The following is a 21802-nucleotide window of genomic DNA, read 5'->3' as shown; positions in this document are numbered from 1 at the left end:
ATGATAAATTATTAATGTTGTTTATAAGTGATGATAAATGATAATTGTTGTGTAAAAGTGATGATAAATGATAATTGTTGTGTATAAGTGATGATGGATTATTATTGTTGTGTATAAGTGATGATAAATGATTATTGTTGTGTATAAGTGATGATAAATGATAATTGTTGTGTATAAGTGATGATAAATGATTATTGTTGTGTATAAGTGATGATAAATGATAATTGTTGTGTATAAGTGATGATAAATGATTATTGTTGTGTATAAGTGATGATAAATGATAATTGTTGTGTATCAGTGATGATAAATTATTATGTTTGTGTATCAGTGATGATGAATTATTATGTTTGTGTATCAGTGATGATAAACGATTTTTGTTGTGTATACAGTAAGTGATGATAAATGATTATTGTTGTGTATAAGTGATGATAAATGATTAATGTTGTTTATAAGTGATGATAATTGTTGTGTATAAGTGATGATAAATGATTAATGTTGTTTATATGTGATGATAAATGATTATTGTCGTGTATAAGTGATGATAAATTATTAATGTTGTTTATAAGTGATGATAAATGATAATTGTTGTGTAAAAGTGATGATAAATGATTATTGTGTATAAGTGATGATAAATTATTAATGTTGTTTATAAGTGATGATAATTGTTGTGTATAAGTGATGATAAATGATTATTGTTGTGTATAAGTGATGATAAATGATTATTGTTGTGTATAAGTGATGATAAATGATAATTGTTGTGTATAAGTGATGATAAATGATTATTGTTGTGTATAAGTGATGATAAATGATAATTGTTGTGTATAAGTGATGATAAATGATTATTGTTGTGTATAAGTGATGATAAATGATAATTGTTGTGTATCAGTGATGATAAATTATTATGTTTGTGTATCAGTGATGATAAATTATTATGTTTGTGTATCAGTGATGATAAACGATTTTTGTTGTGTATACAGTAAGTGATGATAAATGATTATTGTTGTGTATAAGTGATGATAAATGATTAATGTTGTTTATAAGTGATGATAATTGTTGTGTATAAGTGATGATAAATGATTAATGTTGTTTATATGTGATGATAAATGATTATTGTCGTGTATAAGTGATGATAAATTATTAATGTTGTTTTTAAGTGATGATAAATGATAATTGTTGTGTAAAAGTGATGATAAATTATTATTGTCGTGTATAAGTGATGATAAATGATTATTGTTGTGTATAAGTGATGATAAATTATTATTGTCGTGTATAAGTGATGATAAATGATGATTGTTGTTTATAAGTGATGATAAATTATTATTGTCGTGTATAAGTGATGATGGATTATTATTGTTGTGTATAAGTGATGATAAAGTGTCATGCTTGTCCAGATGGTTTCTATGTGACCTGGGGGGTCTCTGAGGGGGTTGTGATGCCTCCAGGCCAGACCCTCCCTCCTCACGGCAAACCACTGGGACGTCTTTCTTCTGCCGACCTCCAGCAGATCATTCAGAAGGTGCGACAACATGATTCTTTCTCTTTTCCTCTGAGTGTGATCTACCATCTTGTCCATCCCTAACCCCTCCCCTCTATGGAACTTTCTTCCCCGAAGGTTGTATCTCATTCTTTATTAGCCCTGAATAATTCAGCACTGTGGCGACCTTTAAATCAGGAGTGTCCAAAGTGCGGCCTGAGGTTCATTTAAGGCCCACAGCCAAGTTTTTAAATGGCCTGTGGCACATCATAAAAGCTTTTTGTTTTTAAATAGAAAAAAAAAACAGGTGAAATGTGACAAAAAAGAGCCACAATGTTGACTTTAATAACACAAAGCTGCCACACAGGCTGTTGTTTTCTTATAAACTGTCTCATTACTAAAAAAAAAAATACTAATAATAGTAATGAATAAATGTCAAATGTTGTTATGAATTATTGACCTATTCAAGGCAGCAATTACTTCACATCCTAAATTCCACGTTGGAATATTTTTTGGGGGAAATATTGCATATTTTGCATGTTTGCAGTAAAAAAACAAAACATGAAAAACTTATAAAAACGTTTAATTGATGTTTGGAGCTTTAGACTGGAAATAATTGTTGACTCTTATGAGTGGGACCCTTTTGGATTAATGTTGTTTATAAGTGATGATAAATGATAATTGTTTGTGTATCAGTGATGATAAATAATTATGTTTGTGTATAAGTGATGATAAATGAATATTGTTGTTTATAAGTGATGATAAATGATAATTGTTTGTGTATCAGTGATGATAAATAATTATGTTTGTGTATAAGTGATGATAAATGAATATTGTTGTGTATAAGTGATGATAAATGATAATTGTTGTGTATAAGTGATGATAGATTATAATTGTTGTGTATAAATGATGATAAATGATAATTGTTGTGTATAAGTGATGATAGATTATAATTGTTGTGTATAAATGATGATAAATGATAATTGTTGTGTATAAGTGATGATAAATGATTATTGTCGTGTATAAGTGATGATAAATGATTATTGTCGTGTATAAGTGATGATAAATGATTATTGTCGTGTATAAGTGATGATAAATTATTAATGTTGTTTATAAGTGATGATAAATGATAATCGTTGTGTATAAGTGATGATAGATTATAATTGTTGTGTATAAATGATGATAAATGATAATTGTTGTGTATAAGTGATGATAGATTATAATTGTTGTGTATAAATGATGATAAATGATAATTGTTGTGTATAAGTGATGATAAATGATTATTGTCGTGTATAAGTGATGATAAATGATTATTGTCGTGTATAAGTGATGATAAATGATTATTGTCGTGTATAAGTGATGATAAATTATTAATGTTGTTTATAAGTGATGATAAATGATAATCGTTGTGTATAAGTGATGATAGATTATAATTGTTGTGTATAAATGATGATAAATGATAATTGTTGTGTATAAGTGATGATAGATTATTATTGTTGTTTATAAGTGATGATAAATGATAATTGTTGTGTATAAGTGATGATAATTTATTATTGTTGTTTATAAGTGATGATAAATGATAATTGTTGTGTATAAGTGATGATAAATGATAATTGTTGTTTAATTGATGTTTGGAGCTTTAGACTGGAAATAATTGTTGACTCTTATGAGAGGGACCCTTTTGGATCACCAAGAATTTAGTGGGATTTTATGTTTTTTTTTTAACTTTGAAAACAATAATAATGTCACAGTTCTTTGGTGACGAACCCCAAGATGCAGAGATGGAGGCAGGCATTGAATGGGAAAACATGGTTTTAATTTAAAATACTACAACTAGAACAAACAAAGGGTACAAACAAAAAGCACGCACATGGGCAGATATAACAAACTAAGGGCTATGAACAAACTAATCGGAAGCAGGGAACAAAAAACAGTAAGCTACAAAACATCTACCAAATATAGCTTACCGCTACGCTGCGTTCACACGACCAGTAGGAATGACAGGTAGAAAATGACATTGACACGACAATATAATGATCCAGCACTGACTGGAGGAACAAAGCAGGTAAAATAGGAGCTGGCTGATTGACACCAGGTGTGACCAGATGCCAATCAGCCGCAGCTGAGTGAAAACAGGACACAGGGAGACAGACAGGAAGCCGAACCAAAAACAGAGCACTAGACAGGAACTAAGGACAGGAAATACTAAACACAGAAGAAACAAACAAATGCAGAGGAAAAAACTAAAGCATAGACAAACTGTCAGAGGAAAGCCTGACAAATAATGAATAAAAATCAATGGTGTTATGAATTATTGACCTATGTTTGTTGTAATACATTTTTGGGGGGAATATTGTATTCTTTGCATAAAAACAGGGTTTTGACAAAAAAAAAGCATAAAAGATTAAAAGATAAAAACATAAATAAATACAAATATTCTAATGTATTTAAACTTTTGACCACCACTGTATGTTAAAATAAAACTTGTTTTCAACATTTTTATGACTGAGACCTTCTGGGTTCCCGGCACCAAACTTGATGTTAATGGTTTTAAAAACAAATCTCTATAACGTATTGGTTTTGAAAAAGAAAAATATCAAAATTGGTTATATTTTTCAGTGTTAGGCCTTCAGTGGAAAAAGTTTGGACACCCTGCTTATACCGCCAGTCTAACATCTCACCTGTCACATAAACCGATCATTCATTTTTCTTCTATCTTTTGTTTTTTCTTATCAATCAATATTTTATTCATACAGCCCTTAATCACTAATGTCTCAAAGGACAACGGTCCATGGTCTAAACCAGGGGTGTCCAAACTTTTTCCACTGAGGACTGCACACTGAAAAATCAAAACAAGCTTGGCCATTTTGATATTTTTTATTTTAAAAACCAATACAATATATGTATAAAAAATATACATTTGGGCCTCCACTCAGGCTTGATCCCGGGGACCCTTAAGGGTTTTGGTGAAAAAAATATAAAAAATGTGTCATTATTCAGTATTATTATTTTTATTATTATTCAAGGTTTAAATCTCTAGATCAACATTAGGTCTATCTGTCAATATAACGTTATTAAAGATTTAAGTTGTATGCTCTTTTTGTCCAAGAAAACTCTGTTTTTTTTAATGGAAAAAAAACACAAAATATGTAATATTTTCACCCAATAAAATTTTTAAGAGGAATACTTGAGATTATATAATAATGGAGCATTGAAAAGGTCAATAACTCATAACTTTGATTTTAATTCATTATTATTATTTTTCAGCAATTACACTTAAAAACATATTATTGGGGATCCAAAAGGGTCCTACTCATTAAGTCAGGGGTGTCCAAAGTGCGGCACGGGGGACATTTGCGGCCCAAAGGGAATTTTTTAACGGCCCCACGGCACATTTAAAAAATACGATTGATAAATGTTTAAAACGTAAAAAGTGATATAAAAGAGCAAGCGGGTGAAATGTAACAAGAAAATGTTGCAATGTTTACTCTAATAACACAAAGCTGCCATGCAGGATGTTTCGTCCTTTAAAACATAATAATGAATCAAAATCAATGTCATTATGAATTATTGACATATTCAAGGCTTCAATTACGTCATGTTAAATTTTCCACTTTGAGATATTTTTTGGGGGAAAATGGTGCATATTTTCTGCGATGAGGTGGCGACTTGTCCAGGGTGTACCCCGCCTTCCGCCCGATTGTAGCTGAGATAGGCGCCAGCGCCCCCCGCGACCCCAAAAGGGAATAAACGGTAGAAAATGGATGGATGGATGGTGCATATTTTGTGTTTTGCCATATAAAAAAACTGAGCTATTTTTTTTAAAGAAGGACCTAAACTGAACAAACAAAAAACATAAACAACAATAAAACTAATTGACGGATAGATATGAAGTTGATCTCGAGATTATTGTGTTAAAAGTAAACAGTAAAAGAAATGTATAATTTCTTTTCTAACACTTAAATGAGTAGGACCCTTTTGGATCCCCTAGTAATTTTAGTGTGATTTGATTTTAAGTGTCATTGCTCAAAAGATAATAATGAATTAAAATCAATGTTGTTATGAGTTATTGACTTTTTGAAGGCTCCAATTATTATATAATCTCAAATATTCCACTTTAAAAAAATATTGAGTATAATATTGCATAATATTGCAGGGTTTTCTTTGACAAAAAGAGCATACAACTTAAATCTTTAAAATCATTATATTGACAGATAGACCTAATGTTGATCTGGAAATGTAAAACTTGAATAATACTAAAACAAAATAATACCGAATAATGACACATTTTTAACATTTTATTTTTACCAAAACCCTCTGGGGTCCCCAGGATCATTTTTTTATACATATATTGTATTGGTTTTTAAAATAAAAATGATGAAAATGGCCCGCTTGCTTTGATTTTTCAGTCTGCAGCCCTAAGTGGAAAAAGTTTGGACATCCCTGCATTAAAGTGTTAAAAAATAAATTATACATTTTATTAACTATTTACTTTTAACATAATAACTTCCAGATCAACTTTAGATTATAAGTTTTATTGTTGTTTATGTTTTTTGTTTAAGGCCCTTTTTAAAACAAATACGAAAACATAGCAAACACAAAATACAGTATTTCCTTGAATAGCCGCCGGAGCGCTAATTAATTTAAATCCTCTTCTCACTCCTGCGCGTATTCAAGGCATGCGGTAAAAGTAAGCAGGCACCAATAATTTTAAAACCTCTTCTCACCCCTGCACTTACCAGTGGCATGCAGTAAAAAATTGAGTGTGATAAAAAAAAAATAATAAAAAATTCTTCTTCGACCGCGGCCCGGTGGTTGGGGACCACTGTTCTACAACATGTCATCGAGCCCACCTTTGCACCATGCTATCTGCGTGCCGGTAAGACGCATGCATTTCGCTGCTCCTCATACGAGATTGCAATCCATACTTGGTCGACAGCTATACCTTTTACACTGATGGTTGTGATATAAACAACTTTAACACTCTTACTAATATGCGCCACACTCTGTGAACCCTAACCAAACAAGAATAACAAACACATTTCTGGAGAACATTGGCTCTGTAACACATTATAAACGCAACATAAGAATTACCCAGAACTCCAATGCATCCATGACTCTTGGCTATATTATACACACGCGCCCCCAACCCCGCCCACCTCAACAGAGAGGGGGGGGGGGGGGGGGGGGTTAGTGCTAGCAGGTGTATAATATAGCCAAGAGTCATGGATGCATTGGAATTCTGGGTAATTCTTATGTTGCGTTTATAATGTGTTACGGAGCCAAATTTCTCCAAAAATGTGTTTGTTATTCTTGTTTGGTTAGGGTTCACAGAGTGTGGCGCATATTAGTAAGAGTGTTAAACTTGTTTTATATCACAACAATTAGTGTGTTCTGTATGGCTGTGGAACAAGACACCTGGTATACACATAGTAAAAGCAAAAAAACTCCGCCATTTTGAAAATGACGGCAGGGGAAGCGTCACTCGTGACGTCACGAATTTAACCCTCCGGTAAAAGTAAGCATGCGCTTTTACCCGGCAGTAATTCAAGGCTATTCAAGGAAATACGGTATGCAAGATTTTCCCCAAAGAATATCTCAAAGTGGAATATTTAATGTGACGCTATTGGAGTCTTGAATAGGTCAATAATTCATAATATCATTGATTTTGATTCATTATTATTTTTTAAAGAAAGACACAGCCTGCATGGCAGCTTTGTGTTATTAGAGTCAACATTGCAACATTTTCTTGTTTCATTTCACCTGTTGGCTCTTTTATAACACTTTTTATATTTTTGTTTTGTTTTGTTAATAGTATTTTTACAATGTGCCGTGGGGGCCGTTAAAAAATGACCTGTGGGCCGCAAATGGCCCCCGGGCCGCACTTTGGACACCCCTGGTCTAAACACATACATGTTGTTGGTATGACCCCCATCACACCTGTGTGTGTGTGTGTGTGTGTGTGTGTGTGCGTGTGTGCGTGTGTGTGTGTGTGTGTGTGTGTGTGTGTGTGTGTGTGTGTGTGTGTGTGTGTGTGTGTGTGTGTGTGTGTGTGTGTGTGTGTGTGTGTGTGTGTGTGTGTGTGTGTGTGTGTGTCTCTCTCTCTCTCTCTCTCTCTCTCTCCCAGGGACTGGTGCTGTACAGTCGTGATAACCGGGAGCTGGACCTCCTCCTCTTCTGGGAAGTGTGTGACTTTGTGTCCCGGCTGGACCGAGTCCTGAGCCGGCCGGGCGGCTCTCTGCTCCTGGCGGGCCGCAGCGGAGTGGGGCGACACACCGCCACCTTCCTGGTGTCGCACATGCACGCCTATTCCCTGTTCACCCCGAAGATCTCCCGGGGTTACTCCCTCAAACATTTCAAGGCCGACCTCAAGACGGTAGGTGTTGGTTTCATTCCTGCAATGTGGACGCTTGGCTTTGTTTGCCAATGGGAGTTGTCCCAGCTGCACCCGAACGCACCGCCGCTGTCTGACCAATCAAATGTAGACAAATCTTGAGGAGACGTTCAAAGGACTCGCTCATTATTGTAGTTTTTTCATTTTATTTAATCAAGAAAGCAACCAATAGCTATTATCAGTTATAAGACAAGATGTGAATGAGAATATTTCACATTTACACAAATATTACTCTATTCTGAATCATTGGCTGCCATTTTATTTTTGTTATGTTTCCATTGTAAAAACCTCACCTAAAACACAGGAGCATTCTATCAAAACAAAAACAAAATTACACAAATATATATTATATAAATATAAATATATGTGTACATGTATGTATATATGTATGTCCATATGTATACATGTATTTATACATATTTGTGTATGTACCTTTACATGTGTGCACTTGGCACCAGGACACCCTAGGCCGCAGTTCCATGATCGACTTTGTAGTTGTGTCATCGGATTTGCGGCCTCATGTTTTGGACACTCGGGTGAAGAGAGGGGCGGAGCTTTCTACCGATCACCACCTGGTGGTGAGTTGGCTGCGATGGTGGGGGAGGATGCCGGACAGACCTGGCAGGCCCAAGCGCATTGTGAGGGTCTGCTGGGAACGTCTGGCAGAGTCTCCTGTCAGAGAGAGTTTCAATTCCCACCTCTGGAAGAACTTTGAACATGTCACTAGGGAGGTGCAGGACATTGAGTCCGAGTGGACCATGTTCCGCACCTCTATTGTTGAGGCGGCTGACTGGAGCTGTGGCCGCAAGGTTGTTGGTGCCTGTCGTGGCGGTAATCCCAGAACCCGTTGGTGGACACCAGCAGTGAGGGATGCCGTCAAGCTGAAGAAGGAGTCCTATCGGGTTCTTTTGGCTCATAGGACTCCGGAGGCAGTGGACGGGTACCGACGGGCCAAGCGGTGTGCAGCTTTAGCGGTCGCGGAAGCAAAAACTCGGACATGGGAAGAGTTCGGGGAAGCCATGGAAAACGACTTCCGGACGGCTTCGAAGCGATCCTGGACCACCATACGGCGCCTCAGGAAGGGGAAGCAGTGCACTATCAACACCGTGTATGGTGCGGATGGTGTTCTGCTGACTTCGACTGTGGATGTTGTGGATCGGTGGAGGGAATACTTCGAAGACCTCCTCAATCCCACCAACACGTCTTCCTTTGAGGAAGCGGTGCCTGGGGAATCTGCAGTGGACTCTCCTATTTCTGGGGCTGAGGTCGCTGAGGTAGTTAAAAAGCTCCTTGGCGGCAAGGTCCCGGGGGTGGATGAGATCCGCCCGGAGTTCCTTAAGGCTCTGGATGCTGTGGGGCTGTCTTGGTTGACAAGACTCTGCAGCATCGCGTGGACATCGGGGGTGGTACCTCTGGATTGGCAGACCGGGGTGGTGGTCCTTCTCTTTAAGAAGGGGGACCGGAGGGTGTGTTCCAACTATCGTGGGATCACACTCCTCAGCCTTCCCGGTAAGGTTTATTCAGGTGTACTGGAGAGGAGGCAACGCCGGATAGTCGAACCTCGGATTCAGGAGGAACAGTGTGGTTTTCGTCCTGGTCGTGGAACTGTGGACCAGCTCTATACTCTCGGCAGGGTTCTTGAGGTTGCATGGGAGTTTGCCCAACCAGTCTACATGTGCTTTGTGGACTTGGAGAAGGCATTCGACCGTGTCCCTCGGGGAGTCCTGTGGGGAGTGCTCAGAGAGTATGGGGTATCGGACTGTCTTATTGTGGCGGTCCGCTTCCTGTACGATCAGTGTCAGAGCTTGGTCCGCATTGCCGGCAGTAAGTCGGACACATTTCCAGTGAGGGTTGGACTCCGCCAAGGCTGTCCTTTGTCACCCATTCTGTTCATAACTTTTATGGACAGAATTTCTAGGCGCAGTCAAGGCGTTGAGGGGTTCTGGTTTGGTGGCTGCAGGATTAGGTCTCTGCTTTTTGCAGATGAGGTGGTCCTGATGGCTTCATCTGGCTGGGATCTTTAGCTCTCGCTGGATCGGTTCGCAGCCGAGTGTGAAGCGACCGGAATGAGAATCAGCACCTCCAAGTCCGAGTCCATGGTTCTCGCCCGGAAAAGGGTGGAGTGCCATCTCCGGGTTGGGGAGGAGACCCTGCCCCAAGTGGAGGAGTTCAAGTACCTAGGAGTCTTGTTCACGAGTGAGGGAAGAGTGGATCGTGAGATCGACAGGCGCATCGGTGCGGCGTCTTCAGTAATGCGGACGTTGTATCGATCCGTTGTGGTGAAGAAGGAGCTGAGCCGGAAGGCAAAGCTCTCAATTTACCGGTCGATCTACGTTCCCATCCTCACCTATGGTCATGAGCTTTGGGTCATGACCGAAAGGATAAGATCACGGGTACAAGCGGCCCAAATGAGTTTGGGTCTCTCCCTTAGAGATAGGGTGAGAAGCTCTGCCATCCGGGAGGAACTCAAAGTAAAGCCGCTGCTCCTTCACATGGAGAGGAGCCAGATGAGGTGGTTCGGACATCTGGTCAGGATGCCACCCGAACGCCTCCCTAGGGAGGTGTTTAGGGCACGTCCAGCTGGTAGGAGGCCACGGGGAAGACCCAGGACACATTGGGAAGACTGTGTCTCCCGGCTGGCCTGGGAACGCCTCGGGATCCCCCGGGAAGAGCTAGACGAAGTGGCTGGAGATAGGGAAGTCTGGGCTTCCCTGCTTAGGCTGCTGCCCCCGCGACCCGACCTCATATAAGCGGAAGATGATGGATGGATGGATGGACCTTTACATGTGTGTATATATGTATACCTTTGTATATATATGCATACACGTGTGTGTATGGATGTACAAGTATGTACATACTGTATGTATACATGTATGTATGTATATATGTATACGTGTGGGTATATGTGTACGTGTGTGTATATATGTTTACGTGTGTGTATATGCTGGTATACATGTATGTATATATGTATGTATACATGTATGTATACATATATGTACATATGTATACATGTATGTACATATGTATATACAGTATGTATCCGTGTGTATATATGCATACATGTGTGTATAGATGTACATGTACGTATATATGTGTACATTTTTGTACATACTGTATGTATATGTGTATGTATATATGTATACGTGTGTATATATGCTGGTATATACATGTATGTATATATATATGTACATATGTATATATGTATACGTGTGTGTATATATGTATACGTGTGTATTTATGTATACGTGTGTGTGTATGCATAGATGTGTGTGTATGTATGCATACATGTGCGTGTATATGTGTACATGTACTGTTTGTACATGTATGTATACGTGTGTGTATATGTATATGTGTGTGTATACATGCTGGTATACATGTATGTATATATGTATGCATACATGTATGTACATATGTATGTATTTATATATGTATGTATACATGTATGTATATATGTATTTGTGTATGTATACATGTATATGTGTGTGTATATATGCATACATGTGTGTATACAGTATATATATGCTGGTATACATGTATGTATATACGTATACATGTACATATGTATATGTGTGTATATGTATATATTCCTGTATATACATGTGTGTATATATATGTATGTATACATGTATGTACATATGTATATGTGTGTGTCTATATATGTATACGTGTGTGTATTTATGTTTACGTGTGTGTATGTATGCATACATGTGCGTGTATATGTGTACATGTACTGTATGTACATGCTGTATGTATACGTGTGTAAATATGTATATGTGTGTGTGTATACATGCTGGTATACATATATGTATGTATACATGTATGTACATATGTATGTATTTATATATGTATTTATACATGTATGTATATGTGTATACATGTATGTACATATGTATATATGTATTTGTGTATGTATACATGTGTGTCTATATGCATACATGTGTGTATACAGCATATATATATGCTGGTATACATGTATGTATATACGTATACATGTACATATGTATATGTGTGTGTGTATATGTATACGTATTTGTATATATTCTGGTATGCATGTATGTATATATGCATGTATACATGTATATATAAATGTATGTATTTACATACTGTATATATGTATATGTGTGTATATATGCTGGTATACATGTATGTATAATGTATATATGTATGTATATATGTGTGTTTACTATATATGTGTGTGTGTGTGTGTGTGTGTGTGTGTGCAGGTGATGCAGCTGGCTGGAATAGAAGGGCAGCAAGTTGTCTTCCTGTTGGAGGACTATCAGTTTGTCCACACAGCTTTCCTGGAGATGGTGAACAGCCTGCTGTCATCTGGTACGACATCATATATTCATCTCATCAAGGATGATGTGCTGCACATGGAGGCGTGTCCACATGTTCAATGTTGTGTTGCTCAGGGGAGGTTCCTGGCCTCTACACCCCTGAGGAGCTGGAGCCTCTCCTCTCCTCCCTGAAAGATGCTGCTTCTCAGGATGGATTTACTGGACCGCTCTACAACTACTTCTCCTACAGTTAGTACACCCCCCTTCTGTCACACCTCTCTCTCTCTCTGTGCACCTCTACCTTCTGCTTCTCGCTCCCTCGCGCAGGGGTGCTGAAAGTGCGGCCCGGGGGCCATTTAATAGCCTGCTGCCCGTTATAAAAATACTTGTAAAAAAAGTGGAATAAAAGAGATGTGAGGAGAAAAAGTTGCCATGTTGGCTCAAATGACACAAAGCTGCCACGCAGGCTTCTTTTTCTCCATTCAAAACTTTCATTGCTGAAAAAATTAAAATGAATCAAAATCAGGTTCAAACACTGATGACATCTATTAAACAAGACAAGACGCAAAGAATCAAACAGAGACAGAATTAAATTTGGACTCAGATCTGAGGAGAGACATGGCCACTCTACTCTCTGTACAGTCCTTCACCACGCTCTGCACCAACCTCGTACTCCTCCTTCTCTATTTGACTTTCTCCCCCCTCCTTCCCTCAGCTGCTTCGTGAGGGAAGTGGGTCGGAAACAGTGTTGCCTTTGGTTACTGAACAGTTCGAAGAGAGTTAGTCAAATAGTTCAAAAAGAGTCCCATAAAATAGTTCAAAAAGAGTCCCATAAAATAGTTCAAAGAGAGTCCCATAAAATAGTTCAAAAAGAGTCCCATAAAATAGTTGAAAGAGAGTTCCATAAATAGTTCAAAAAGAGTTCGTAATATACTTCAAAAAGAGTTCCTGTGGAAGTTGGGCAGATCCTGCCATCTGTCCGCTTTGTAGTCCCAGTGGAGTTTTAGGAGCATTCTTTTTGGAAGATTTCAGCCTTTTGTCTTCTTGTCCAGAACACAATGTAATACACATTTTTTTGTGATCATTTAGAAACAATTATTCTAACAAACTATTTAAGGCTCCAATGACTTCATATCAAAAATGGCACTTTGACTCAGCATCAAGGGTTGGAATTGGGGGTCAAATCACTAAAAATGATACCCGGGCGCGGCCACCGCTGCTGCTCACTGCTCCCCTCACCTCCCAGGGGGTGATTAAGGGTGATCAAGAATAATTTCACCCCACCTAGTGTGTGTGTGACAATCATTGGTACTTTCACTTTTACTTAACTATTTGCAGGGGAAATGTTTTTGTATATGTTGTGTGTTTGCCAATAAAAAAACTTGACGAAAAGGGCATAAAATAAATGTAAAAAATGAAATAAAAACAGTAGGATGATAAAAAAAAAAGTGCTTAAAGTAAAAAAAAGGTGTGATTTATTATCAACACTTTTTGCCCAGAAAATAATAATACATTAAAATCGATGTTGTTATGAATTATTGGCTTATTTAAGGCTCCAGTTACTTCATATCAAATATTCCACTTTGAAATGTATTTTGGGAAAACATTGCAATGTTGCGCGTTTGTTATAAAAAACAACTTATATTTATCTGTACAAAAAGGGCATAAAACATTTTTTTTAAATAAATAAAAACAATATTATATATATTTTTTAAAAGTGCTGAAAGCAAAAAATTAACATATTTTGAAGACTACAACCCTTATTAGATTTTGCCGTTAAAAAAAGAGTTTCGACAAAAATAAGAGCATAAAACATAATAAAACAACAATTTTATATTGACAGATAAACCTGAAGTTGATCTAGAACAAGGAAAAAAAATATATAAACAACACTTTTTTGATAACTAAGACCCTTCTTGGTCCCCGAGACTAAACCTGTGGGGAACCCTAAATGTTTTTATGGCCATAAAAAAACTTATTTTTTGGCCCAAAAAAAGGGCAGAAAACATAAAAAAAACAACCTTTATATTGACTGATATCATCTAAAATAGAAAAAAAAGTTATATTCGAGTCATTTTTGACATTTTGAGGACTACCACCCTTATTGGATTTTGCCATAAAAACAGAGTTTTGACAAAAAAAAGAGCATAAGACACAATTAAACAACAACTTTATATTGACAGATAAATCTGAAGTTGATATAGGGGGGAAAAAAAGACTCATTTCTATGTTTTTTTCTGTAAAAAATGATTTTTGACAAAAAAGGGCATTAAAGGGCAGAAATCATAAAAAACAAGAACTTTATATCGACAGATAAATGTGAAGTTGATATTGGGGAAAAAAAGACACATTTTTATGGTTTATTCCATATAAAACTGATTTCTGGCAAAAAAGGGCATAAAACATAAAAAAACAACAGCTTTATAATGACAGATAAACCTGAAGTTTATCTAAAAAAACTTAAATGTAACTAATTTTTAACATTTTGAGGACTACGACCCTTATTAGATTTTGCCATAAGAAACAGAGTTTTGACCACAAAAAAGAGCATAAAACCTAATAAAACAACAATTTTATATTGACAGATAAACCTGAAGTTGATCTAGAACAAGGAAAAAAACACTTAGAAACAATAATGTTTTAACATTTTGATGACTAAGACCCTTCTTGGTCCCCAGGACTAAACCTGTGGGGAACACTAAATGTTTTTATGGCCATAAAAAATGATTTTTGGGCAACAAAAAAAGGGCAGAAAACATAAAAAACAACAACTTTATATCGACAGATTAACCTGAAGTTCTTCTAGAAAAAAACAAACTTAAATATGACTATTTTTTTAACATTTTGAGGACTACGACTCTTAATGGATTTTGCCATACAAAACCGAGTTTTGACAAAAAGAGAGCATAAAACATAATAAAACAACCACTTTCTTTTGACAGATAAATCTGAAGTTGATCTAGAACAATGTTTTTTGTTTTATTTAAATAAATGACACATTTTTAACATTTTGATAACTAAGACCCTTCTTGGTCCCTGGGAATAAACTTGAGGGGAACTCTTAATGTTTTTATGGCCATAAAAAAACAGATTTTTGGCAAAAAAGAGCATAAAACATAAAAAAACATCAACTTTATATTGATAGATAAAACTGAAGTTGATATAGGAAAAAAAAGGCATTTTTGTGTTTTTTGGCAAAAAAGTGCAGAAAACATAAAAAGCAACAACTTTATATTAACAGATAAACCTGAAATTTATCTAGAAAACGAAAAAAATATACACTTGACTCATTTTTAACATTTTGATGACTACGACCCTAATTTGATTTTGCCAATAAAAACGGAGTTTTGACAAAAAAGAGCATAAAACATAATAAAACAACAATTTTATAATGACAGATAAACATGAAGTTGATATAGGAATAAGAAAATTATATATGACTATTTTTTTTTATGGTTTTTGCCATAAAAAACGGCATAAAAGAGCATAAAACATAAAAAACAACAACTTTATATTAACAGATAAATGTAAGGTTTATATATGGAAAAAAAGACTACATTTTATGCCCTAAAACACTGATTTTTTTCCTAAAATGGGAAGAAAACAACAACTTTATATTGACAGATAAACCTGAAGTTCATCTAGAAAAGAAAATATATCCATATATGACTAATTTTTGTGGACTATGACCCTTATTGGATTTTGACTTAAAAAACAGTGTTTTGACAAAAAAACGAAGCATAAAACATAATAAAACAACAATTTTATAATGACAGATAAACATGAAGTTGATATAGGAATAAGAAAATTACATATGACTATTTTTTGTGTTTTTTGCCATAAAAAACACCACTAATGAACATAAAACATAAAAAACAACAACTTTACATGAACAGATAAATGTGAAGTTTATATATGAAATAAAAGACTATATTTTATGCCCTAAAAACTGATTTTTTTTAAAAATGGGAAGAAAACAACAACTTTGTATTGACAGATAAACCTGAAGTTCATCTAGGAAAAAAAAATTACAAATTTTTGAGGACTATGACCCTTATTGGATTTTGACTTAAAAACAGTGTTTTGACAAAAAAAGAAGCATAAAACATAATAAAACAACAATTTTATAATGACAGATAAACATGAAGTTGATATAGGAATAAGAAAATTACATATGACTATTTTTTTTTGTTTTTTGCCATAAAAAACGGCATAAATGAACATAAAAGATAAATCACAACAACTTTACACGAACAGATAAATGTGAAGTTTATATATGAAATAAAAGACTACATTTTATGCCCTAAAAAACAGATTTTTTGCAAAAATGGGAAGAAAACAACAAATTTATATCGACAGATAAACCTGAAGTTCATCTAGAAAAAAAAAATATATATATATGACTCATTTTTGAGGACTACAACCCTTATTGGATTTTGCCGTCAAAAACAGAGTTTTGACCAAAAAAAGAGCATATAACATAATAAAACAACAATTTTATACTGACAGATAAACCTGAAGTTGATCTAGAACAAGGAAAAAAACACTCATAAACAAAAATGTTTTAACATTTTGATCACTAAGACCCTTCTTGGTCCCCAGGACTAAACCTGTGGGGAACACTAAATGTTTTTATGGCCATAAAAAAATGATTTTTTTTTGGCAACAAAAAAATGATTTTTTTTGGCAACAAAAAAAAGGGCTGAAAACATAAAAAACAACAACTTTATATCGACAGATTAACCTGAAGTTCTTCTAGAAAAAGAAAAAAAAATAAATATGACTATTTTTTTACATTTTGAGGATTACGACCCTTAATGGATTTTGCCATACAAAACACAGTTTTGACAAAAAAAAGAGCATAAAACATAATAAAACAACAACTTTCTTTTGACAGATAAATCTGAAGTTGATATAGAACATCCATCCATCCATCCATCATCTTCCGCTTATCCGAGGTCGGGTCGCGGGGGCAACAGCCTAAGCAGGGAAACCCAGACTTCCCTCTCCCCAGCCACTTCGTCCAACTCTTCCCGGGGGATCCCGAGGCGTTCCCAGGCCAGCCGGGAGACATAGTCTTCCCAACGTGTCCTGGGTCTTCCCCGTGGCCTCCTACCGGTTGGACGTGCCCTAAACACCTCCCTAGGGAGGCGTTCGGGTGGCATCCTGACCAGATGCCCGAACCACCTCATCTGGCTCCTCTCCATGTGGAGGAGCAGCGGCTTTACTTTGAGTTCCTCCCGGATGGCAGAGCTTCTCACCCTATCTCTAAGGGAGAGGCCCAAACTCATTTCGGCCACTTGTACCCGTGATCTTATCCTTTCGGTCATGACCCAAAGCTCATGACCATAGGTGAGGATGGGAACGTAGATCGACCGGTAAATTGAGAGCTTTGCCTTCCGGCTCAGCTCCTTCTTCACCACAACGGACCGGTACAACGTCCGCATTACTGAAGACGCCGCACCGATCCGCCTGTCGATCTCACGATCCACTCTTCCCTCACTCGTGAACAAGACTCCTAGGTACTTGAACTCCTCCACTTGGGGCAGGGTCTCCTCCCCAACCCGGTATATATAGATATAGATATAGAACAATGTTTTTTTTTTTTTTTTTTTTTTTAAATAAATGACACATTTTTAACATTTTGATAACTAAGACCCTTCTTGGTCCCTGGGAATAAACTTGAGGGGAACCCTTAATGTTTTTATGGCCATAAAAAAACAGATTTTTGGCCAAAAAGTGCATAAAACATAAAAAACATCAACTTTATATTGATAGATAAAACTGAAGTTGATATAGGAAAAAAAAAGGCATTTTTGTGTTTTTTGGCAAAAAAGGGCAGAAAACATAAAAAGCAACAACTTTATATTAACAGATAAACCTGAGATTTATCTAGAAAACGAAAAAAATATACACTTGACTCATTTTTAACATTTTGATGACTACGACTCTAATTTGATTTTGCCATAAAAAACTGAGTTTTGACAAAAAAAGGAGCATAAAACATAATAAAACAACAATTTTATAATGACAGATAATCATGTTGATATAGGAATAAGAAAATTACATATGACTATTTTTTGCCATAAAAAAACGGCATAAAAGAGCATAAAAGATAAAAAACAACAACTTTACATGAACAGATAAATGTGAAGTTTATATATGAAATAAAAGACTAAATTTTATGCCCTAAAAAACAGTTTTTTTGTAAAAATGGGAAGAAAACAACAACTTTATATTGAAAGATAAACCTGAAGTTCATCTAGAACAAGAAAAAAAATATATATATGACTCATTTTTGAGGACTACAACCCTTATTGGATTTTGACTTAAAAAACAGCGCTTTGACAAAAAAAATGCATAAAACAGATAAAAATAAAATGACAGATAGAACTGAAGTTTTTGTGCAGCCCTTTGAGACACTTGTGATTCAGGGCTATATAAATAAACATTGATTAATTGATCGAAGTTGATCTAGAACAGGAAAAACACTTTTTAATGACTAAACCCTTCTTGGTCTCCGGGACTAAACTTGATGTAAAAAAACAAGTTCATATGGTATTGGTTTGTGTTGTAAAATATGAAAATGACCTCGCATGCTTTGATGCTTCATTGGGCGGCCCCTTAGAGGAGAAAGTTTGGACACCCCTGTATATCTGTGGCCACCTCTCCTCCCCTCCCGGGAAGAGGAGTAGCACAGAGATACTGCAGTGTCAGGGAGGTTGAGGCTGCTGCCAGAGAACATAATCGATATCTGTATCATTCTTCAAGTCAGAGCACTTAAGATCCCCCGGCCGAGCCTCGCCAGAGGACTAAAGGCTAAACGGGACGATACGATCACCTGCACTTTGTCAATAACCCTTCCATCTTCTTTCCCCTTACCAGGAATCCAGCAGAACCTCCACGTGGTCCTCATAATGGACTGCTCCAACCCCAACTTCACCATCAGCTGCGAGAGCAACCCAGCCTTCTACCGCAGGTGTTCTGTGCAGTGGATGGAAGGATGGTCTGAAAGCAGCATGAAGAAGGTCAGAGGGAGGATTAATCACATGACACAAGACACACACTCTTGAGAATATGACACATTTTTACCAAGGTGTCCAAAGTGCGGCCCGGGGGCCATTTGCAGCCCGCAGCTAATCGCTTACCGGCCCGCCACACATTCTGCAAAAATGATAGTTTTGCAAAAATAAAAATAAAAACATTTAAAAAAGTGGAATGGGCTTCACGGTGGCAGAGGGGTTAGTGCGTCTGCCTCACAATACGAAGGTCCTGCAGTCCTGGGTTCAAATCCAGGTTCGGGATCTTTCTGTGTGGAGTTTGCATGTTCTCCCCGTGAATGCGTGGGTTCCCTCCGGGTACTCCGGCTTCCTCCCACTTCCAAAGACATGCACCTGGGGATAGGCCCCTCCCACCTTCAAAGACATGCACCTGATAGGTTGATTGGCAACACTAAATTGGCCCTAGAGTGTGAATGTTGTCTGTCTATCTGTGTTGGCCCTGCGATGAGGTGGCGACTTGTCCAGGGTGTACCCCGCCTTACACCCGATTGTAGCTGAGATAGGCGCCAGCGCTCCCCGCGACCCCGAAAGGGAATAAGCGGTAGAAAATGGATGGATGGAAAAAAGTGGAATGAGGTGAAATCTAATGAGAAAAAGAGGCAATGTTGACACAAAGCTGCCATGCAGGCAGTTTTGTTTTCCTTTTGTCTTTATTTTCTTTTTTTTTCCATTGCTCAAAAAAAAAAAAATAAAATGTTATATTGAATTATTACTTAAAAATTATCACTTTAAAAGGTTTTATGTGGAAAAAATATTGCATATGAAGTGAAGTGAAGTGAATTATATTTATATAGCGCTTTTCTCTAGCGACTCAAAGCGTTTTACATAGTGAAACCCAATATCGAAGTTACATTCAAACCAGTGTGGGTGGCACTGGGAGCAGGTGGGTAAAAAGTGTCTTGCCCAAGGACACAACGGCAGTGACTAGGATGGCGGAAGCGGGAATCGAACCTGCAACCCTCAAGTTGCTGGCACAGCCACTCTACCAACCGAGCTACCAACCAAACTCACTAAAACACTAGCAACACAACAGAAAGATAAGGGATTTCCCAGAATGATCCTAGCAAATGTCTCCAAAAACATATAAATCCGTCTCAAACACAAATCTTTCATCCTCGCTCAAAACAAACCGTCGCCCTCTCGGTCGGAACCGCTGTCCCCGCTGGGGGCTCCCGTTAAAATCAATGTGAATATATGAGGAGCTATCACACGGGTGACGTCATCGTCTGCGACTTCCGGCAGAGGCAGGGCCCTTCTCCAGTTGCAAACTTCATCGTCGATGCTCTCCACTAAATCCCCCCCAGCAAAAACACGGCAACATCGCGGAACGATCAAGCATGACACATAGAATGGACCCGCTATCCCCGTCCAAACAAGACAATCCCATCCCAGCAGGCCCTTACAGTTTCTAACTGGTGTCTAATGTGATGTGTTTCATCAGAGTATACATTCTGGGGAATCGTCTACCACAAAATATCAATCAATCAATGTTTACTTATATAGCCCTAAATCACTAGTGTCTCAAAGGGCTGCACAAACCACCACGACATCCTCGGTAGGCCCACATAAGGGCAAGGAAAACTCACACCCAGTGGGACGTCGGTGACAATGATGACTATGAGAACCTTGGAGAGGAGGAAAGCAATGGATGTCGAGCGGGTCTAACATGATACTGTGAAAGTTCAATCCACAATGGATCCAACACAGTCGCAAGAGTCCAGTCCAAAGCGGATCCAACACAGCAGCGAGAGTCCCGTTCACAGCGGAGCCAGCAGGAAACCATCCCAAGCGGAGGCGGATCAGCAGCGCAGAGATGTCCCCAACCGATACACAGGCAAGCAGTACATGGCCACCGGATCGGACCGGACCGGACCCCCTCCACAAAGGAGAGTGGGACATAGGAGAAAAAGAAAAGAAGCGGCAGATCAACTGGTCTAAAAAGGAGGTCTATTTAAAGGCTAGAGTATACAAATGAGTTTTAAGGTGAGACTTAAATGCTTCTACTGAGGTAGCATCTCGAACTGTTACCGGGAGGGCATTCCAGAGTACTGGAGCCCGAACGGAAAACGCTCTATAGCCCGCAGACTTTTTTTGGGCTTTGGGAATCACTAATAAGCCGCAGTCCTTTGAAGGCAGATTTCTTGCCGGGACATATGGTACAATACAATCGGCAAGATAGGATGGAGCTAGACCGTGTAGTATTTTATACGTAAGTAGTAAAACCTTAAAGTCACAAAATAGGCACAGAAATGGTTTTTCTCTGGTGTGTCGTCTCATGTGTGTCGTCAGGCTGCCCTTTTGAGAAAACCTATTGCCGCAAACTGAGCAGCTGTAGGGCTTTTCTCCAGTGTGGATCCTCATGTGAACCTTCAAGTCGTTCTTGGCGACAAACAGCTTCGCACAATGTGAACATTGAAAGTGTTTGTTCATCGCGTGACGCTTCATATGTTGTGTGGTTGCCATATAAAAACATCAAAGTTTTGACAAAAGAGCATAAAACAAACAAAATAATAGTTCAAAGTTAAAATCGACAGATGTATCGGAAGTTGATGTTGAAATGTAAGTGTTAAAAGTTAAAAAAAAAAAACTAATA

The 21802-nt window shown here is 37.4% G+C and overlaps 1 protein-coding gene across 1 annotated transcript in view; it reads left to right on the top strand.

Moving 5' to 3' along the window:
- Positions 1–21802, top strand: part of dync2h1 (dynein cytoplasmic 2 heavy chain 1) — a 256786-nt gene that overhangs the window by 112174 nt on the left and 122810 nt on the right. The window contains 5 exon segments of the mRNA XM_061919267.1: positions 1392–1516; positions 7602–7850; positions 12092–12200; positions 12284–12397; positions 19034–19176. Of these exon segments, the coding sequence (XP_061775251.1) occupies positions 1392–1516; positions 7602–7850; positions 12092–12200; positions 12284–12397; positions 19034–19176 (740 nt within the window).

The sequence above is a fragment of the Nerophis ophidion genome, linkage group LG13 (genome assembly GCF_033978795.1).
Source record: "Nerophis ophidion isolate RoL-2023_Sa linkage group LG13, RoL_Noph_v1.0, whole genome shotgun sequence".
NCBI lineage: Eukaryota > Metazoa > Chordata > Actinopteri > Syngnathiformes > Syngnathidae > Nerophis > Nerophis ophidion.
Note: the sequence above shows the minus strand (reverse complement) of the source record. Positions and strands in the feature narration are given on the sequence as shown.